We start from the raw sequence: 22,894 nt of genomic DNA, 5'->3' as shown, positions 1-22,894 counted from the left end.
ATATACAGAAATGTGAATTGTTCTTGGCTGTAGTACAATTTAACTCAAGCATAACCCAATTATAAGTCACAACATCTGAAGCACACATTCAGAACCTTTTCTATATAAGAGTAAAGCCCTGCTGATATTTTCAGAGTAACAGAAACTAGATAGATAATTGAAGAAAATACAACTTGGAGGTGTGAAAATTAATTGTATTGTGGAAGATAGATTTCTTTGCCAGTACTATATGTTTAACAGAAAAGGTTAACACAGAAATGTAAATCACGCTTGTTTTGAAGTGTCGTATTAGTGCGACTTGGCAGGTAGTACTCGGATACCAGATACAGAGGTTTTGATACCTGAATCGGACTGTCAGTCACAGAGAAACGATGAATCAGGAGGTGAGGTCTCGTATACAAAACCACATCGACTCAGTCTGAAGTTACTCCAAGCCACAGTAAAAAACATGAGCAGGGAGCAGACACAAGACAAGGCTACAGACTTGAGTCTTGCTTAATTATTAATTACTGGCTCTCAAATAATGAAACATTTTTAATAACGTTCAAAATATTGTTATACTGCCAGGTTTGTTGTGGCACTTTCTACATTTCTACATAATCCCGCGAAATCATTAATAACCATACTCATTGTATTATCAGTAGTACTGTAGTTGAAATGGATGACAAATGTATGATCATAAAATATCATTTCCAGAATGTTCATCAGATTGTATATAATCTGTATACAAAAGGTGTGTCAGTCAGAAAAATGTTTTACATAATGTGATCTGTACATTTTAATGTAATGTAAAAGCAGCTTTTGGAAAATAGGCGCTCCAATGTTGCAATACGGTTTCTATTGAACACAGTCATTCATTGGCCTTTAAGGTCATTGAGTTCCTTTTACTTTTTCTCTGAAAGGGCTTTTTTTAATTCAGCAGTCATATTTCAGTGTTCCTAAACCTAAAAATGGTTGGTATTTCCTGAATTAAAAATGTGTGGTTCCTAAATTGAAACACACAAACTGTGTACAGTGTAGGATTAATAAAGATTTTATCAGCCCCCGTACATTACAAAATCATTCCTTCTTGGAGAAGAACAATCCATTATTTAACATGTTGTACATGACAGTGTTAAAGTGTGCCTTGAATGTCCTGTAGCAGTCTGATAACTGCAACTGCTTTAGTGTCAAACCCTGGCAGGGATTCTGTCAAGATTGATTTGATGTTAGTGGTACCTTGGCTTCATTTTAAGCCAGGACAGAGTGTAGACATTATACTATATTGACAAGGCAGCAATTGTAAAGGCAGCTGGGCTCAGTTGAAAACATGATTATTTAATTTAAAAAAAAAAAAAAAAAAATAATAATAATTTTAATTGGGAAATTGGTAAAAGTATGATGTAAATGCTCTCTCTATTTTTTTTTTTTTTTTTTTTTTTTTTTAGTTGGTTGGTTGTACCACAAAACCAATTTGAGCCTGCATTGTTTATATATTTTGTTTTTGACATTGCTCAGAATTATTTTAATGACATTTCAAGATTGACGATCTATTCCGAGTACACTGACTAGCCGATACACATACAGTGAGGCTGTCTTAATCGCTGCAAAGGGTAACAGGGAAAAGGGGGAGGTCTTTTTTCAATCTGCTCCTTGCTGATGTCAGACAAGGGTGTGAATCTGCCAGTGCGGACATAGATCTCTGTATGTTGCAAAACAGTGTTTGTCGTCTTTCAAGGAAACTGCATTGACTTCACGTTACTGCACGTTCTACTAAAAGTTTTGTTGCTGCATGTCAGTGTGATTTTATATTAGTGTTAGTTGCTATTAATATTAGGTGACGTGTAAAGGTTATATTTTTAAACTTCTGACGCTGTACTGTGTATCATCTAGCAATTCAGAAAAGGTAAAAAGAGTCTTGAAAAAATAAAGCATGAATAGAAATGCTTGGCAGCTGGAATGGCAGTATTTGCAAAAATGCCTCCCAGCTTCTTTTTAAAGCTCTACAGAATAAGCATTTACAGAGTTGAATATGCAAACTCGCAACAGCATTAACATATGCAAATGAAACTAATTGCATGTAATTGCTTCAAAATGCATTACAGTGGTTGTTTGGGAAATTGTGAGTGATCTTTCCAAGTCTTTATTAGCATTAGCTTAATGCTTTTTCTTTTCTTTTGCCCTTTTTTAAAAAACATTTTAAAACTCTTTCTTTTTTTTTTAATTCAGTCTTTATAATGGTACTGACCTAGCTTGCTTTTAAACTAGTCTAGTCACTGGTTATCTTAAAGGATTCATATGATTGCCTGCTGTCTTACGACATGTTGATGAGGCCATGTTTAGGCTTGGTAGTGATGTTTTATTTGGAAGCTTAAAGCAGTTTGTATCATGCCAGCTGCATTAGTAGCTAGATTATAAGGGTAGAAGACTTACATAAAATATATAAACAAAATTTTAGGAGCTAACATGATACTGTATATACAATTAAACATACCAAATATTATTATTATTATTATTATTATTATTTATTATTATTATTATTATTATTTCCTTCTTTTTTAATGAGACATTAAAAATCATCTATAATTGTACTTAAACACAACCAATGGAAAGTATCAAATTGTGGAAATAATGCCTTACATTATTTATGACACTGTACTACATGTTATTCTTATTAATAATCATCTATTGATGTTTTAACATTATTATTTTAAGCTTTAGAACATATCTATATCTGCTTTATTATTATTTCTAAAAGATTATTTTATTAGTCTTACTGCTACTAGTACTAGTATTACTACTACTACTACTACTACTAATAATAATAATAATAATAATAATAATAATAATAATAATAATAATAATAATAATTTTTTTTGTGGTTTGTTTACATGAAGAAAAAGGGGTAAGAAGTTGTTATGTGACTATTTGTTTTAATTGCCACTGTGTTTTTTGTGCAAGTGAGGGATACATGGAAAAGAAAGACATTTGCATGTGTGTTCAACAGTATTCTTTTTACAGTGCAATCTTTGAAAATAATAAGTTAAATTCATGGAAACCCAAGGCTGTACACTGTTAGCTGCCCTTTGGCTACATCTTTTTAACTCATGCCTGTGGTTTAGTATGTAATTAGGAAGGAACACTCTTAAGAAATCATGGCATAGGGAGGTTCTTGTGCTTATGAGATTAGATAGCCCTTTAATTTTTTTTTTGCTACTAATTTGATTTAAAAGTACAATAAAATGTTATTATTCTTTTTAAGCCAATAGGGTGTATTTAAAGGATCTAAACCTCTACAGTAACCCTATTGGGGTTTTGTGATTAATTGACCCCTGATTAAAGCACATTGGAAATGAGGTCCACGAAAGAGCATGTTTATACATTTTAGGGAAGCAATATAAATAGTGCTGTTCAGATCATTAAAGTTGACCCCCATGATTTTACAGCTTGTTTGAGTAAAAGCTTGTAACAGCAAAGTTACATTTGTTTCAGACGTGCTCTGGTTGTATTAAAAAAGATACAGAAAGAAAATTCTAAACATTGGTGGCATTCCGTTTGAAGCTTGTCAGCACGTGAGCCAAACAGCACAGCGTAGAACCGAGGGAAGGCACATATCACTGTGCTGTTGCAATTAAACAACTCATAATGGTATCATATACGTTGTTTATAGAGTCCTTCCACGTTGCCAACGCACCCCATAGTATTCATTTAACAAAATAAATATGCAAATCCCTTTTCAGATATAAGATGATAAATAGTCTAAAATAAACTGTTATTTTTTTTTATGTGATAGTAAAAAAAATATAGATTTTGGAATAAATGGACAGTGAAAGGTGTTTCTTTTTTTTATGAGAATATATCATGGGCATTTCTTGAGATAATAAACAGGTTTATATAAAAGCTAATATAACAATAATACTGTAGCAAAGATATTTGAAGAACATCCAAACTGATGTGCCATTGACATAGTTAATATTTCTTTTGCAATTCCATGTTTTTTGTTCTCGTCAGTAAACAGGGAAAAACTGTATTTTAATACAGATTTATTGTCCATTGTGTTAAAATAAATAAAAAAAATAAACAGCTATTTCCCCCTAGGGATTAAAAAGTGAGACCTCACCTTCTGTTTTGATTTCTCCCATTTTCAGAAGACCAGCCCAGGCTCTTTGCACGCTAGGCATGCCAGCTATGTCACAGCCTGCTTCCGGACACAACTGAGCACAATCGCAGCATTTATAAAACTCTTAATTTACTTAGGATGGGGTAGCAGCATATGGGAGCATAAACAATAGCTAACTGATGTAGAAACAAAGAAATTCCAGTGTTATTGCGTTAAAAAAGTCATTCACTTAGTCATAATGGTTCGGCTGTCCTAACCAGAGGCCTGTAAGATAATAGAGCACTTTGTGATTTTCCTTTTTTTTTTAATACTAAATCTTTTATCTTCATTATTCACTTGGGACTCTTCAAAGTAGCAAGATGGCTTTTTTTCTGCCTAGTGCTGGACTCAAATTAGAAGCTGTGTATGTTGTTTGTCACAAAGTGGCCTTTGTCTCTACAGACCTAAGGCCTGATTGTTGATTTTTTCCCTGGTTCTTTTCCTGTTTATTTATTTTAGTTTTTTTTTTTTTTTTTGCCTTTGTACTGCCCTACTTTGTGGCATTTAAAAAATAGACTGAATAAAGAAGTCAAATGCTAAACACTGAACTGTTCTTCTGATGTGGAGACATCACAGCACATCTGATGTGTGGAAAGGGAGGCAGAATGGTTAGACCAGGTGACCTCTAGACAGAAAAGATCAAATAGGACCCCCTTTTAGCCTGACATTGCGTTGTTGCTTTCTCTTCATGAAATGTAAAAAATAAAAAACACAACATGTATAAACCATTTGCTGCATCTTGCACTTCCCATTTCAAACAGTCACACGATCCAAGTATATTTCTTTACCAGGAGAGATGTGTCCATTTTTACTAAAAGGCAATATATCAAGTGGTAGCATTTTTTTTTTTTTTTTTTTAATTCAGTGTTTCACCAGCACAGTTTCATTCAATGAGAAATACATTTTCTTATAAAATGGATGACTAATTTGCTCAGAGAATATCCAGACTTTTGTGCATAAATCAAACAGGTTTGCTTCACTCCAAGTTCTCTTTCAACACCCCCCTCCCCCTTTTACATTGCACACACACACTGTAACACTTATGAGTCTATGCGGTAACAATATAGATGGTATATTAAAAATAAAATCCCAGACCGCAGATTTCCAGTAACAGACTTATAGATCAAGAGCCAGTAGCCTACTGCTTATTTTGTTGGTGCCCAGCCTTAAAACGTATTGAAATAATGAATGGAACTGAATAAGGTTTATGACCATTTTTATTCTTGCACATTTCTTATGCATTTCTTATTTGTTAATTTCTCCGGGGGGGGGGGGGGCAGTAGCAGTCTCTGGTGTGTTTCTGAAGTTTAACTGTACATGTTTGCTGGGACTTTGTATTGACGCTGCAAATTGATTGAAAAAAATGATAAGAACACAATGGAAAACTGGCGGCCACCTGGTAGTCAGTGTATTATTTATACATTAAATGATCAGGCCCCTAATTCCCTATCCCTAACACTTCAGTTATAGGCTTTGTTAAATAAAGAGCAAGAAGAAAATCATTGAGACCAAGGGATGCCTGTCCGTCCCTAGATGAGAGTCTCAACAGGAGCATGATGAGAGGAATATGTAAAGACGCTTAAATCATCAGATACTGTTTCTTTGTGCTGCTGTATCACACCTTGTCACACGCACCATCATTTTCCAGCAGGTCTTGTGGGATTGTTTAATCTGAGAAGCTACAACCCATATTTGCTAAAGAAACCTGGGCCCATATCCGCAACCCATGTACTCGTCAATTAAACACCAAGTGGGTGGAGCTGAAAGTTTGGAAAGCCACTGCAGGCAAGCACCATAGTTAGAGATTTTTTTTTTAAATAAATATTTACAGTCCAGACAAAATACATTTTACTGAGCCTCTAGTTTAAAGACACTGTCTTTTAATGTGTTTAACAACTTGGAAACTCACACCTCTTATTGTATCTTGTTTATTTTATTACCGGACATCAGCTTGATTTCTTCACCTTAAATGCAGAAATCTTTTACCCATTTTCAGTTTGGGGGAAATTATCCAATAATGTGTTCAGAATAATAAGGGGCTCTTTAAATCAAAGCCAGACTGTTATTCCTTCTTATAAGGGGCAGGCAGGATCTCTGCAACACACTGGAACATCAAAACAATGAGCTCTCTGTTAATATTCTGTTAGTGTTTGTTCAGCCCAGCACTCCCCAAACCAAGGCCCCAGGGTTAGACCCTCCAGGTTTTTTATTGTGGTCCCTGATCAGTTGAGTTGGTTTATTGTTCAGCGTTTTCTGCAGCAACTGCATATCAGCATTTTCAGGAGTGGTGGAAGTACCGTGAGTTTGTCTTTTTGTAAAGTTTCAGCTTTTAAAGGGGGAGAGGGGGCAATATGACATGTGTGGTATTGTCAGTTTCAGCTCTTTCTGTCCATCCTGTGTGCAAAAAGATCATACACTGTGGTGCTTTTAAAAATGACTGCTTCACAAATTAGTTAATAAAAAAACAAAGATTACATTAGCTTTCCCCATGCTCCTTTGGCTTAAAATGATTTATTCTTCATCAAAAGGGTTTTTTGTTTTTAGATACATACCTGGCATTAAACATAGACATGGTTATATCTTTATGACTAATTGTTTTATTTTTACTCAGGCTTTTGAACTGTCTTGTTCAAAGGAGCTGATTATGCAATAATTTTCTTATTGTTTTGAAAACAAGTTTTACCTTGTACAGTGTTTAATTTACTAGGGATGGTAACTTTTTTTAGGTGTATAATTGCATAAGCCTACACAGAGAAGACTTTTGCAGTTCATTTTAAATGTATCTTTTGTGACCAGAGGAAAAAAGAAAAAAAAAAACATGCAATTTATTTTCAGCTTCACTTATAATAACCCTATGATCTTGCCAGTGTACACTATAAAGAAATATGTACTGAACTACTGTAACAACGTGCTTTGTAACAAATAAATTTGGTGTAATTCAAGAATTCAGAAGCTTTGTTGAAATCAGCCACTCAGAATTCCATTTGACAGGTAGAATTAACCCTGCTGTATATTGGAAAGGCAGTATACCCAGTAAGTGTGCATAAGAATGGCACTTTGGAAGACCTTCCTCCAACCCTGCAGCTCTTTTGCTATTGATTCTGGTCATTTGTGATGGCTGCAAGTTACCAGAATTTTATAAATACATCCCTTCATTGCAGAGCCAAAGGTTAATAAAATCGGTTGCAAACGTATCAATTTTACAGATAAGCTATTCACAACAAGTGTAGTCTGGTGAATAAAAACTCAATTCAGTCCTAAGAAACCCATGCAGCACCAGTGAATAGCGGCTTTTAGGTGCCTTTTTTTAGGAGGATAAATAGAGAATTGCAGCACTCTTCTATTGCAGCAGCCCTGGCTGCCAGTAAATCGCTCTGAATGGGTCTGGAGGTTGACAGGCCCTATTAAGACAAACTACCTTCCTCATCGGAGAGATAAAATAAATCAGGTGTTTAGTCAAATTAAAATACTTGAACTGGAGCGGGCCCCAGGGAGCCCTGAGAGAAACTCAAGACAGATGTGGCTTGAGGATATAGAAGACACCCAGGATAAAAATGTAACACTGGCTGTACAATTGGCTAGGGGCCAAACTTACAGTTCAACCTCTTGTACAAATATAACTGTGTGAGATTTGTAAAAGCACACAGAGAGGAGGGTATATCTGAACATAAGTTACAATTTTGCCATTGACTTGCAATTGTTTTAGTTATGTTGGCTGTGTAAAGTCAATTGGAGGCTCACTTACCACTGATTTGCAGAAGGCCATGTTTGAATGGCCGATTGCTGTGGTAGTAGTCCACATGTCTTTGTATTTAATTGGAAAAGACAGGACCTTATGCTTAGCTAGAATACTGTAGAGACAGCTTGTTCAATTTCAAGGTTTTGCTTTCTGCCTCAAAGATGAGATTGCCTTTTTAAATCTTTTTTCTCCCCAAGATGTTTTTTCTGAGTATAAAAATAGTTATGTATATGTATGTGCAATATATTTTTATTTGTAATTCCATCCATCAATAATTGAATTTTTTATAATAATACGGTATTTACATTCTTAATTAAAATGGTTTATATGCATCTAGGTGTAAAGTTCTCGAACGAGGATTGAAATCTGCCATTAAAAAGAACCACATGACACATTAGCTTAGCATCGCAAGGAACGAGTGTAATAACGATGACATTGTAATGATGTGAATGTTTGCCGTATGGAGGAAATGTTTCCACATTATCCTTCATGGTCTGTCACTAATTTGCCACCTACAGCTAACTATGACAGATCCCTTATTTACTGAGAACAATTCAGAGCCTTCTTCACTGTTAGAAAAAACTGTGTGCCTCACAAAAGAAAGTGACAATGCAACCGCACAATGTTAATGAAGTCATTTTACGGACACGGTTCTGAGCCAAGATTTCCAAAGGTATGTACAATGAGTGTGAACCAGTGGTACCGCTACAAGTTTGAGTAGTCCTGTTTTGTTAATCTCTGGATTGTTTTGCAGTAATTGATGTTCAGATGTATTTGGTTTAGCTTTTTTTTCTTTCCAACATTGTGTAGAGAGAGATGACCCAACAGGGATTTCTTTAATTATTAACTTGAGTAGGTTCTTTGAAAGTCTAAAGGCTTATAAGTAAACACAGTTAGAGTAGCTTGTATGTGCAGCATCAGTGCCTACAGTAAAAGCTGCCTTGCCTATCCAGCTAGTACAGTAGTTGTCAGTAAGGGCCTGCGCTGTTTCAGTTAGCTGTTGTGGATGTCTCAGAATTAAGGGGGTTGGTGGGTGGTAGGAAATACAGACAGACAGCTGTGTGTTCTGATTAAAAAAAAAAGAATATAATCTGTAGTCGTGTATCTTGCATGCTTCAAGAAATAGTAATATAGCGTTGTGGTAACTGGGAATGACATCCATTCCATTGATAATTATTGTTTTTTCAATAGAGTCTGATACTTGTAGGAATGGTAAATTAGAAGCAGATTTCCTCCTACTTTTCAGGGATCTGTTTATGTTTATAGACAACAGTAACCAACACTTAAAAAAAAAAAAAAAAAAAAAAAAAACATTATTTGTGTGAAGAACAGAATCTGGTGCAGTACCTCACAGCCCTTCTTCAGCATGATTCCAACCCACAAATATGCCCATTTAAAAAATAATGCCACCAGCGTTGTGACCATTAAAAGAACATGACTGGGTTCTTCTTCTGTAGTAATAGCATTTTTTTTAGAGTATTATTGACACTGGAATGGCATGTTTATCATATATTTCTTTTAGCTAATTTGACAGTTTTTCAGTACAATAATAACCACATATTAATTCAATGTGAATATACTTAGGCATGTATTATCTCATAACTCCACACTTAAAGAAGGCAAAAAATAAATCAACCGTGTTAGAGTTGGTATAGAAATCAAATGGTCAGGACAGGTGGTGGTTTTGATTCTCTGAGATTCTCCTTTACTAGAGAAGTTACTGCCTTTGTGATTTCCAAAATCTGAAGTCTGTAATGCTTTGATCTTTCATCTAACAAGGGGCCAGTCTCCATAGGCTTAACATCATCTCCTTGTTACTTTTACCCCTTGGTTATACAATATTAACCAGGGTACTAGAAATGAATGAATTCCCCAGTAAAAGCCTTCCATTTAGAATAATATAACCTGTTTGATATGGCCATGCAGAAGTTAAATTACCTGAATATCATGACCACAATTTAACTACACCTGTTAGAAATCAGCAGTTCATTCTGTGGACCTGTGTGTGGCTGTGTTCGGAAACCTAACAGCACGTCTGTTCTCGCAGGTACCCCTGAAAGCCTTGCAGAGAAGGAACGGCAACTTTCCACCATGATCACCCAGCTGATAAGTCTGCGGGAGCAGCTCCTGGCTGCCCACGATGAGCAGAAGAAGCTGGCAGCCTCGCAGATTGAGAAACAACGGCAGCAAATGGAGCTTGCCCGGCAACAGCAAGAACAAGTGAGTTTCCAATCACAGGGCTTGCACCATTTACTAGGGTTCCAGGTTAGCTGCCTTTGTGCACTTGGCGCTTTGTGTACATGTATGTAATCTGAATGTATTTAACATGCATCTTCTCTGCAAAACTGAACCATTGTTAATAATAATAATGAGAACTTAACAGTGACTTATAGTGTCTCCTTGTTTTTACTTCAGGGAGCTGAAATATATCCTTTGTGGGATGCTTGTTTTTATTTCTGAAATATACTTTATTTATATGGTTTGCATTTTTGTAACATAAAACGATACCATAACTTCAGCAGCAGTTAGATACAGGACTTTGCTTCTAAAGATATTTAGAAAAGTGCGCATGTAAGATGCTTGGTGCTTTATTAGCATTTTATTACAAATTAGAAAAGGCGTTAATTAAATTATGTGTATAATTCTGATTACATGGTTTTGACAGATATTAAAAATAAGTCATGTAATTGACCTTTATTATAAGGTTATCTGAAATATTAAATGTAGTCATATATTATTGCAATCCAGTTCTTAAAAAAACAAACAAAAAAAAAACACCTGAGGACAGTGGTATGAAGAGATAGGGGGAGCGTATCTGTACCAAGCACAAAAACCCTTCATACAAAGAATTACATAACTTTGAAAATGAGTGTGTAGAGTGGTTTAGATAAATCCAAATATTTGGGTAATTTAGTTTCAAATAATTCCATTCTTTGTTAACATTCTAAAAAATTTTTATTTTATGAGTGCATTAGATAGAGCATTTGACAAAACAAAACAAAAATAAATAGGCACACAGCAAGAATGAATTAAATGAGTACAGATTGTCAAATTAACTTCAGCTAAGATTTCCGTTTACGTACCAAAGAAAAAAAAGAAAAAGATCCCCAACCCAAATGTCTTTGTAACTCTTATGCAGATTACAGTTTAATAATTTAAAAGCACAGCTATTCAGCCTGCGCAGTCCGAGCAAGAGGAAATCAAACTTGCTTTACATAACTTAAATTAATGTGCACTTTTAAAGAATGTGACATTATTAGTGGAATTATCTATTCAGTTAAGCTGTGTTTTATAGGGGAAGTAGCATATTGTATGCTTAGATGATTTTAATGAATGCTGATTGCTGATATTTAATGTGCTTTAATATTTGCCCACATGTAAGAGTATAGACTTACCTCTTAATGGAAAAGAAGATGGAAGAACATTGTAAAAAAAAAAATCAGAAGTTAGAATGTCATTTAGCCATCCAGATACGACATAGTAATTAACTGTTGACACTTGTGAATAAGCTAGCACAAATTAATCTTGACACATTTGCAGACGAGTGATATCTTACAGTGAACACTTTGTAATTATATTTGAAAATGAAAATTAAATGACACTTAAAACTAGGTTGTCATGCTCAGTGAAGCGAGCATGTAGTTAGAACGACTGGTGAAATAAAAAACCTAGAACTTGAGCCACCCGGTGCTTCTGTTCCATTTGTCTGTGCATTAGAGCTGGGTGACAGCAGAGTGCTGTGTGCGAGGACTCCGACTGCTAGCTTCCTGAGCACTTTTAATATGGGCAATTTAAAAACCGATTACCGTTGAATTCTGTTTTTGCATTAGGACTATGGAACACAAATATATTTTTAGCTTTTTACAAAACACAAAAATTGCAGATATTACTTGGTGTGCTTATGAATTGGCCTTGTACAGTAGTACGGCCAGCAGTTTAATATGATGTTTTTCTTAAAGGCCCCTTAGTGAAAATGTAATTTCTAACTCTCTTGTATAATCTACATTTTACATTTATTTAGATGTTCTTTTAATGTATGTGTACCCTTATTTTCTAATGTTATTTATTTCTTAGAATTGGAGAAATAGTTGTAGCTGCATTTTTGTGCACATTCATTTTCTTTCTTTCTTTCTTTCTTTCTTTCTTTCTTTCTTTCTTTCTTTCTTTCTTTCTTTCTTTCTTTCTTTCTTTCTTTCTCACAGAGAGCTCTGGCAAAAAAATGAAATAGGGATGATTTCCAACACAACATATTATTATTTTGCTCCCTGTACAGAATAGCTGGAACTAACTAATTACTTAAACACTTTGCAGCCTATGGAAATTATTTCATTTTCCTAATAATACACACAACGCTGGCAGAATTGGCTCCTTTGAGCAATTTAATAATAGAGCATAGGAAAGCTGTGTTTTTTTCTTCTTTTTTCATATAGAGAATATTTTTAACAGGGTTAATAGCCTTCGATGTGACTGAGTGACTGGGTTTTGCAAGGTGCTTGTAAAGTGTTGTTAACTACTACTGTATATAGTGCTTGATGCAGAAAAGTATTTTGCCTGTACAGTTTTAACCCTAGACCCAGGCTTTCTAAAATAGCAGAATGGCCTCCGGCCAGACTTGTTGATGCATTGCAGGCACTTCTGAAAAAGTGTGAACCCAGTCATAGAAACGGTGTCCGATTACCAAATGTTATAATAAGCTACAACTGTGTTGCATAGTCAGACACAATATATATAAATATATACATATCAACTGTGTATATATATATGATATATATATATATATATATATATATATTATATATATGCTGTATGCTTTATATATATTATTATATATGCTGTATGCTAAAAAGGAATAAAAACAGTTTTTTCGCTGTGTAATTATAGGATTTTAATTGTATGTGGGTTTTTTTTCTTTTAATAGACAGACAACCAGGCACTTTATTTTTTATTAAAAATATCCTGACTTTCTTTTGATTCGTTTGTTTTTAAAACAGTGTTTTCTGAATTTTTGACAGATTGCAAGACAACAGCAGCAACTACTGCAGCAGCAGCACAAAATCAACCTTTTACAGCAACAGATTCAGGTTAGTCTGTGCGTCTTCTCGTCAAAGCAGACATCTATCAGAATCAATGAAATGAACCAGTAAAAGCAGCTATTTGTGATGTTTAATATTTCATATATTTATGCATTGATTTGTCAGAGTGTGTGGCACTGGATCTCGTTTAAGTTATTTTCGATTATGATCCAAATGTTCCTTCTCCAAATGTCTCAGTTACTATATTTCTAGTTTAACTGCACAATACCCAGTATAGACGTATATGCCAGAACTCTATTTCAATTGCATGTAGCAGCAGGATAGATGTTTTAACCTGTTTGTCACCAGAATGTGAAACTAAGTTACCTCCTGCAGTAGGGACCAGAATTGTTACCTGCGTGCATTTTATGGAAAAGTTCAGTAGCTTAAACTAATTTGATTACAGTAGTCACAGTCTGCAGCTCAAAAAACTGTTGATGCTATTAGAAGGTTTCTGGTGTCCCCAGTTTTGTGGAGAATAGTAGTCCAAGTTGGTATAGAAATCGAATGGTCAGGACAGACAGTGGTTTTGATTCTCTGAGATTGTCCTTTACAAGGGAAGTTACTGCCTATGTGATTTCCAAAATCTGAAGAGTGCAATGCCACAGTAGTCATTGTTAGAGCCAAAACCAGTACCAGGATCAAAGGCAAGTGCAGTAAAATAGCACACTACTGACTGCACCCCGTCACCTCCACACCCAGCCCTGCAAGACATGTATTTAGCCTTTTCCCTTGAATGCCTCTAAATATTTTGAAATCTCAAGAGCCTCTCTGGAGATGTCACACCCTTACTTCTTCGCTGGGTGGAAACCTGAAACCTTCTCCTCTGACATGCAGTAGAACCATTCCCATAAATGCTTGAAGATATGTTGGATCAGACTGTGTGTTTAAACTCAAATGCTCTGCCGTTGATGCATTTTCACACCTGTAATTGAGCAGATTCTGTGATCTGTACTTGTTGTCAATCAGATTGGTTTCTCAACACATTCTGAAAGGCGTTTCATAGTTTATACAACTATTGTATCATTTACTGACAAGAACAAGCCCTCTATGCTTTTAGTTACAAAAATCTGTTACTTGTAAATAGGTATAGTGTTAGGGTTTCTATGGCAGTGGTATATGAAGGATTATGATGTATACCCAGTGGGGGTGTGGTTTTGGTGTGAATACAGCATTTCCTTTAATAGAAAGATGGAAATTGTACTGAAAAACAATTGCGCAATGGCAAAACATATACATATCAAAGCTAAACTATAACACTTTTAAGGGATTTACTATATATGCAGTATATGTTTTCCATATTCCAACTACTAGGTTATCAATACCCTGGCAAAAACAAAACAAAACAAAAAAATAGCTTACTTTGAATGAGCAAAGAACAAGAGTCCATCAACAGCTCTGAGTCGTTTTCTTTTCATCTCTCATTTGTAAGATATCCCTTTCAGATTTTACCTTGTTCCTATCCTTGTTTCCGATGGTCTTTTATAGTTCACGCTCCTTTCATAAAGACCATTACTGCACTCCACAGCAAACCCAGCTGGGACATGCAAAGCTGAAGCAGCTGGGAGCTTCCGCTGCCTTAACAATGGCTTCTCCTGATCAGCCAGCTATAGGCTTGGCAGGAGCAATTCTATGATTTTTCCCAAGCTTACCCAACCTTTTATGTTTTAATTGTTTAAAACTATTTTAATACATTCCTAATGTCTTTATTAGTATTGTTCTTTCCTGTTCTTTAAACAAGATCTGACTTTTATTGGAATACATGCAGACTCCACAAATTAAGTAGTCATGATCCACTGTTAGCAGCTGTTTAAAAGTAAATTATTCCCGCCTATGAATCTTAACACTTAAGAGGTTGCCTGCAAAGTTTCTTGTAAAGCTGTCTTTTAGAACTGTTTTTTATCTTTATTTGTATCTGTGTGTGTGTTTTCTTTGTGGCTTAGTATTACCATTACTTAGTTTACACAAAGGGCTTGCTTGCGATTTCTACAGATGACTGGACTGAGAAACAAGTGGAATATAAACTTTCTGCAGAAGAAGCCTGTGGCTGAGAATAGATTTGAAACCTGGAGTCCTTTACTTTTAATTGAAGCCCTCTCTTAAATAATGCTCCCTCCCTTAATACACACCAGCTTTAAGTTCATTAAAACTGTAAAGCTATGTTATGGATCCCGGTTTCAGTGGTAAAACAGTGTTCTGTTTCCTTGCTGTTTGTATATACTATGTTTAGCATTAAAAGCGGCCTCGAAGCAATTAAAGTGCTACTGTTTTGGCTCAGGGGACCGTTCCTTTTTTGTTATTGATGATGTAACTGATCCCACCCGTGCAAACAGTAAACTGAACATGCAAGGTCCAAATAAACCGACAGGACTGAAACTCGACACTCCTATTGGCACGCTACATGCATTCAGTGTTTCTTTGAAAGAACACAGGGGGTATCACGAAAACTGGAAAAGTCTGGAACAGAGCACCATCCAATTTAAGCAAATCCTTTGAATGTGTTTTTTTCTTTTCATCCTTTCTTATTTATTTAAAGGGAAAAAAGCTTGAGTCTTTGTCCTTTGGGATTACAGTGTCACTTGTTTTAAGATGCCAGATGTTTTGATTATTATGTTAGGCACTTATCGGGAGTTTAAGCCTATATATATAGTATATATATATATATATATATATATATATATATATATATATATATATATATATATATATACACCCTTTACTTTATCTTGTTAAATTTCATATTTCATGTTACTCATTCTGTGCAGCAAAGGCTTTCTGTTTTGCTCTTCAATTAAACGTATAAGAGCATTAGAAATAAAACCAATGGCTTGTGGCAAATTTAAAAAAAAGATCCTTTATATAAAATATTTGACTGAATTGCAAACCTTAATGCCCATCCTTTTTAGACCATCAAGAAAGCTTTTCTCATTTAGAACAACAAAATAAGAGTTGGAATATATATATATACAGGACTAGGATCTACAACTGTATGAGTCTAGATATTTGTTTATGAAGGTTTATCTCCTTGACAATTAGGATGTGTACTTTTATTTCCCATTCTAAACAAATCCTGCTTATTTTAGTATTTGAATAGAAGTTCACTCTTTCATTTGGCTTTTCTAATTATAGAGTAGTAAATAGCTGAATGGCATATGTTAGCAACATGAGCAGCAGTCTATGAAATGAGCTACGAGTTAATAAAATGATCTTGTGGTGGTGTTGGCCAAATGTTAGCACACATGTTTCGGAGAGTGATATTTCAACAGACTTAGAATTTGGCAGCCCAGTACAGATTTGGCAGCCCAGTTACATGTAACATAGCATTTCTTTGTTTTGTGTTAATTCTGCATATATAATCTTCTATATACCAAATTACTAGGTAGAATTTTAGATTTTAACACCTGTGTTAGGCATAAAAGCATAATATTAATGCTATTGACTGATATATTTTATAGCTGTTCCACACTGGTAAATTATTGCTTTCAGTAAAGCGACTCCTTGGTATGTTTTATGGTGTTTAGCTCAGGACTTTGGCTACCCATGGCAGCTGGATATTGTTCCATGTAATAACATTGGACTGTATTCTTAAATATGTTTATACCTAGGTAAAGGAAAGTTTCAAAGTTCATGGGCTTCGTTGTGGGTTTATATTGTCTTCATTAATTCAGACAGTTCTGAGAATGTGCTGACATCAGGGGTCAAAGTTTGTATCGACAGGATCAGATCAGAAGTACAGTGATGGAGAGCAGACATACATAAAAGGGAGAACAGCCTAAAAAGAAATCCCAGGTGATATATTCAACCCTGCAATTCCAATAGCACATTTCAATAGGTAGTCTTAACTTTGACCCGAGAGGCCTTCACATTCTTAGTCATTTTAGATTATAGTGTTCTGAACAACATTTGCAGAAATGCAGGGCAGGTGTAAACTTTCTATTACAATTTATAGAAATGGCGTGCGGCTCACATATTATAAGACATACCAAACATACCATTGTGATTTAGTTAGCACACAAATAGGCTTGGTAACCTCTAATGTTTAATATAGAGATAAAGTAGTGAGACATATGCAATGTGTAGTACGAGGTACTCCTTTATTCTGAACAGTTACCTGCCAGGATTAGGGAGAGCTGAAGCTTTTATTGCTTGAATAGAGAAGAGGCAGATGAATCTCAAACATTAATCTTGAATAAACTAACTGATAGCCTTTAATCACTGACAGGGCTGGTGCAAATTACCCATGTATAGTGACAGTCTAAGATTGTATCTCCAGGTTTTCAAAACTAGAATCAGGAGCAGCTTTTTTCCCCCTTTAACCACAAGCCTTCAGTTAATGGGTTTTCTGATGTTCCAGAAAAAAAAAAAAAAAAAAAAAATTCTTAACACCTTTTTATTTTAGATTGTATGGACAGAAATTGGGCTTCAATGTATTTTATTTACATGAACTTCAAAGGTAGTGAACCTACCTCTCCATTTCAAACAAGCATCATGACAGGCTTAGTGAGAAAGTCGATAGGCCGATAACACCCAAAGTAGGAGGAGGGTACAAGATGCAGATATTGTTACATTAAGTTCTAAGGCCATTGTGCAGTTGATTATGATCAAATAAGATGTAGAAAGCAGCTCTGTACAAGGGCCACTGATGTGCAAACTACTCTGGCTGTTTATGCTTTGTGTTAATTGCATAGCCTTAAACACACAGTCGGTGTGATGGATCTGGTTTTACTTATCAAATGCAGACCAGCTTTTCCTCTCCCTGCTGTGCAGTGGGAAATGTGCAGTCCTCCAGCTTCTTTTCATTTGGGTTCTCAGCGTCGAGCGACAACAGGATTCGAGCTCTCAGGTGAGGGTGTCCCTTTACTGGAATTCCCTTCGAACCCCTCTTAAATTCATTGGATCAGAACACAGCAATTTGTTTTATCTGTTTAACTTTTTAGGCTCCAGAAGAACAGGATTCTGTACAGTATAGGGATTACCAATCCATTTGTGTGTCATGGATTACTTCTTCATTACTAAGAATCTGTTATGTTTCGCACATTTTTAGTTCTGTATTATACACATCAAATAGCTTTTTAAACATTTTTTGCACATGCAGGCTGTAGAACACAAAAGCAATTCAGCCGAGTAAAAACATGTTTTGTTCTCTTAACACAGTTTAGGACCTTTCAGAGCTTGGTACAATTTTAACAGGCAGATACCCCATTTTAGGTTTGCAGTTCAAAGTAAAAGGCTTGCTAACATGTGGTTTTAAATGGTGTGGATGAACAGTGGGGGACTTCCAAGGGTTAAATAATAACTGTAGTCAGACTCTAGATTAAAGATACCATTTAATTACAAATGGCTACCACCTCCACAGCACGCACAAGCAAGCTCTCATAAAGCAGTCCATCACATAACAAAAAAAAACTTGGAAGAAAGGCCCTGACTCGTGTGTATATTAACCAGAGCAGATGAAATGATTTATTGGGTTTTATATACAATCTGTAAAGGGTAAGCATTGCTAACAGAATGAGTGGCAGCCTCAGGGAGCTGAGTAGACCCCAGGGACAGCCCTTTGTTCCTCTGGACTTGACAGGCATGTGTCTTTGCTAAATGAGGGCTTAATTTCTCTCATATGTGCACAATTTCCAGGGCCCATAAAGGCTGCCTAGACTGCAGCTATTTAAAAGCGCCAGCTCGGAAGGAAGCAATCCTCAAGAAAGGCAATGCTGAAGGCCTAATTAATTGCCTTAGCCGAATAACCTTTTTTTTTTTTGCACAGAATATGAGGGTTTGTTTACAGAGTATGAAACTAGAATAGGTATACTTCCTTGGTGGAAATTACTACTTCACATGTGGCGTCTGTCGGTGGGTGCATTGTGTGTACCAAGTGCCCATTCATGCACATTAAATGCTTATCTCATACAAGTAAAAACCTGAACAAAATGAAAAGAATAACTATAATGTATACTTGTGCATTTATTTTTGTGGTGAAGATAAACAGGCTCTTAAAGCTGGTAAAAAATAAAAAATAAGCATATTCCTTGCCAGTTCAACTACTTGTTTTTTTTTAAGGGCAGCCAAAGCCCATTCAGCTTAAACGTGTTTTTACATTTGCTTCTGTGTTTTTGTGAAACTTCTTGGGATTTGAGATTTTTTTAGAGTGCTCCCACCTCCCAGTGTTGCAAGCCACTTTGTGGAAATCCAGAGCATCACAACTTTGAGTGTGGCTTGATTTTTAACTGGTGAGATGATGAATACTTTCAAGGCAGAACTTAACAGTATTAGACTAACCCGTATTATACTACATCTAAGTGGATGAAAGTCACCAGATGATTTTCTGTTTTCCTTTGCTCTTTTATAGGACTTGCATGTCTTGAAAAGAGAAATCAATGTGTGCTTGTTAAAAAAAAAAAAAAAAAAAAAAAAAAAAAAAAGGAAACGTTTGGTCTGGGCTTTGAACATACCTGTGGTGAACCTCAAAAAGCAAATAACCCTCATGTAAATCCAACAGGAGGTGAGGAAAGACCCATCATATTGACATATTGCCTGTTAAATTAATGTCTGATTTAAACCATCATGTGACTGTAATGCCAAAAAGAGGTTAGCTAATATAAGATCTAATTGGGAAAACAGTATTAACTCTAAAATAAATAAATAAATAAATAAATAAAATAAAAAAGCATTATAAATGACTAATTTAGAAAGCAATATATTACAAATGCAGCAGAAAGGCAAATGCCTAGTCACTTCCAGGTTCAGTAATATTTACTATAAAACACTGTCTTTGTATTTGTAAGAAACATAAACCTAAATAATGTGTTGGACTTATTTGAATGAGAAATTAAAATACCTAGTATGGTTTTATATGTGATATTATCCAGGATGTTAATTTAAAAGAATGAATAACATTGTGCGCATGCAATAGTAAAACTACATTTTCCATTGAAGAAAAGTCTTTTTTTTATTTTATTTTTTATAGTGTTCAAAAGAACTGTGAAATAGAAACACAAAATACTGTTCAGATGAAAATAAATGGTATCAATATGTCATTTCTAGACCTAATTAAACAATCCATAATTATACAGCATTGTAAGAATGTGCTCTGCTTGTGTGTTTGTTTTTCATACTGTATGCATGTTTCATTATACAAACATTGATAATGGAAATGAACAGCCCTCCCTTGGGCCAATGTGAGACCTTTGACATCAGCACAAGAGCTCATTCGGTTATGAGTTTAAATAACGTTGTCCATATCAGATCTAGATAGTTAGCTGATGAAGATCTTTCCGTGGTAACTACCAGATGAAGGAAACAGTGACCTGACTCATTATCCCTTTAGTTTAATATATTGACACTTGGGTACAAATAATTCCGTTTAGTGGCTTTGCTTCCAAGGGATCAATTTAATTAGTCATAAAATGCGACTTCTTGACAGGAGCCAGAAGAAATGCTGACGTTAAATAAAGTCATATGCAATTTGAACAATAAAGCTACTGGGGCCTGGTTAAAAGTTAATGATGCACAAAAAAATGGCTTAATAGATACCACCTCAACCATGAATGTGATGGTTTGGAAATTAAGCTAAGTGGATGAATGAGAAATAGTAATGTTGCCGGCCTGTTTAAACAAATTAATAAATGAGGAATATAAACAGTGGTGATTATATATGACAATTTAGATTGTAGGTGTCTCTTAGATAAGCCTAAAAGAAAGGGCACAAATTAGAAAGTGATTTGTGTTTTTAACCATTTGTACACATCTGTGTTAACATGGTGCTTGTTCTAAGTGCCAGATGATACAGTAAGTAATATCTGCGTACTATACCATTTTAGGTGCAAATATTAGGACAGACAGCTAGATAGACAAGACAACTAAAATATACTTGCATGCATAGATTAATCTGTTTCATTATACAATATTCTGAGGGCATGTAAAGGTATAGGTTTATGAAAAATAAATAAAACAGTATATTTATACACACAAATGATATAATTTTAATTTTCTTTTTTTTTTTAAACAATTTCCCCCATTGCACACCTACATAGAAAGCTTGTTGTTTAAGGACTAACTAATGTCTAGACTTCTTTTTATTGACTTTTTTTTTACTTTGCGCGCAGCCAGTATAAAGGTCTTAATAGTTCATTTGTTGTTTCCATTAATGAACTGGTCAGAAACAATTAAACTATATACAGATTCATACCTGTAAATCTTTAAGTATTTTAGTCAAAGGTGTGTGTACTGAGGCAGATGCTGTTGGAAGAACAATTAGCAGATGCTGAAATAAATTTTAGAAACGTTTCATAACAATTTGACTCTAGACCCACCAGCAGTGACCACAGACTTGCAGAAGGTAAAGGCTGCCTATACTTAGCTCACATTGTGTCAGTCTGAAACAAAACCCAGCCCAAGAACACATCCCACAGTGTCCTGTTGATTTTTTTTCTCTCCTTGTGTTTTTCTTGTTAATGTTGAGCAAACTGTTTTGTTTTTGCGTTGGCTTTACATTGGCCACAGCCTACACAGAAGGGACGATGGAAAAAGGGGAGCATTAATACTCTACTGTGTGCGGCCAGCCGGCAGTTAGAGAGGGGGCCCATGTTTTCTTAGGGCTCGGGTGGCAAAGCAAAGCATCAGCCTACGGCAGCAAAAAAAAGAGCCTTTTTGTTTTCTGGCTGGAGAGTCCGAGCATTCCCCAAGGAACACAATGAATGGGCCGTTTTATCCGACACAGACACAGAATTTTTTGTTTTTCTCATAATTATTCTTGCCTGTCATTGGGTGTGCACATGACATTTGAGCGTGTTTTAACATACTCATGTGCCTGCAATAAAGTTACTCCTAACAATCCTGGCTTTCTGCAGATAACAGAGGCGGGTCTGTTGTTTTCACAAGTCCCAGCAGCTGAGACGCAATTGTGAAGACAATGGCTTAGTCTATCTGTTAAATACAGGAAGAGGGGAAAGTATACCGAAGTTCCTTATGCATTATTGTGGACAGCACCATTATTAGATTATGGGTGGTCTGACTGCAGAAGTCAAGTCAACTGCTGGAGGCCAAACAGTATTTTTTTCAGTTCCATTTGCTCCAAACCATTCTTTTATAGAAACACTGAAGGGCTGTTTGTATAGATCTGTTTAGTCCACCGAGATTCTTTTTCTTTTGAAGTTGGTTGTGTAGACATGTATAGCTGCAATTTAACATCTGTTGGTTTTATATGCTCTGTGATAGTGTAACCCTTGCAAGATGCTCCTTACAAATGGCATCAAGTAAAGGAGATTGATTACATTGTAATTACACATGCAGATACATTGTAACCTTATTGTAACAACACAGCTGCAAGAACATTACTAATAAAATCAAATGGGTTTGCACATGTAATGAAGTAGTAACTAAAATCTTTTATCACTGCGGTGTAATTACTGTACATTGTCATTAAGTCCTCATCAGAGATCAATAAAGTTGTTTTCTGACCCAGGTTAAAGCTCCTTTTTATTGTTAAGTCTTACGAGTCTTCTTGATCATCAGTAATGAGAACAATGAGTTGCAGAGGTTCCCCCTTGAGCCACCTTAAATGTAATTTCCATTACCCCCCATTAAGAAACACAGTTCAACAGTAAAACAATGATTTATTTAACATATTTACAGTCAATATTTATGGACTTCCTGTTGCCACAAACAATATGTCAAACATGAATTGCTGCAGTTCATTTTGCTCAATAAATCTTTGAAGAAATCGTTCAAGCAAAAACAAAAGTCTTTAATTTTGTAAAGAAAAATATTGGAACCGAGACGGATTTGTAATTATGAAGAGTCTCCACTATAAAATGTGGATGTCCCATTGGCTCATTTAATGGTGTATCTAAGCTTGAATTAAAATGGAGAAAGATATTATCTTGTGCATAAGGTACTTCTAGACGTTTTCTTAACAACCAAATGACAGTCCAATAGACCTAATGCTGTTTA

General features: G+C 35.3%; 1 protein-coding gene across 4 annotated transcripts in view; it reads left to right on the top strand.

Annotated features, from left to right (window-relative positions):
* Positions 1-22,894, top strand: part of sox6 (SRY-box transcription factor 6) — a 156,287-nt gene that overhangs the window by 81,471 nt on the left and 51,922 nt on the right. For all 4 annotated transcript variants that reach the window (XM_041275413.1, XM_041275414.1, XM_041275415.1 and 1 more), the window contains 2 exons: positions 9,925-10,097; positions 12,890-12,958. In XM_041275413.1, the coding sequence (XP_041131347.1) occupies positions 9,925-10,097; positions 12,890-12,958 (242 nt within the window). The remainder of the gene's footprint in view (positions 1-9,924; positions 10,098-12,889; positions 12,959-22,894) is intronic.

Source organism: Polyodon spathula, chromosome 17 (genome assembly GCF_017654505.1).
Source record: "Polyodon spathula isolate WHYD16114869_AA chromosome 17, ASM1765450v1, whole genome shotgun sequence".
NCBI lineage: Eukaryota > Metazoa > Chordata > Actinopteri > Acipenseriformes > Polyodontidae > Polyodon > Polyodon spathula.
This window is presented reverse-complemented; position numbering and strand designations above follow the sequence as displayed.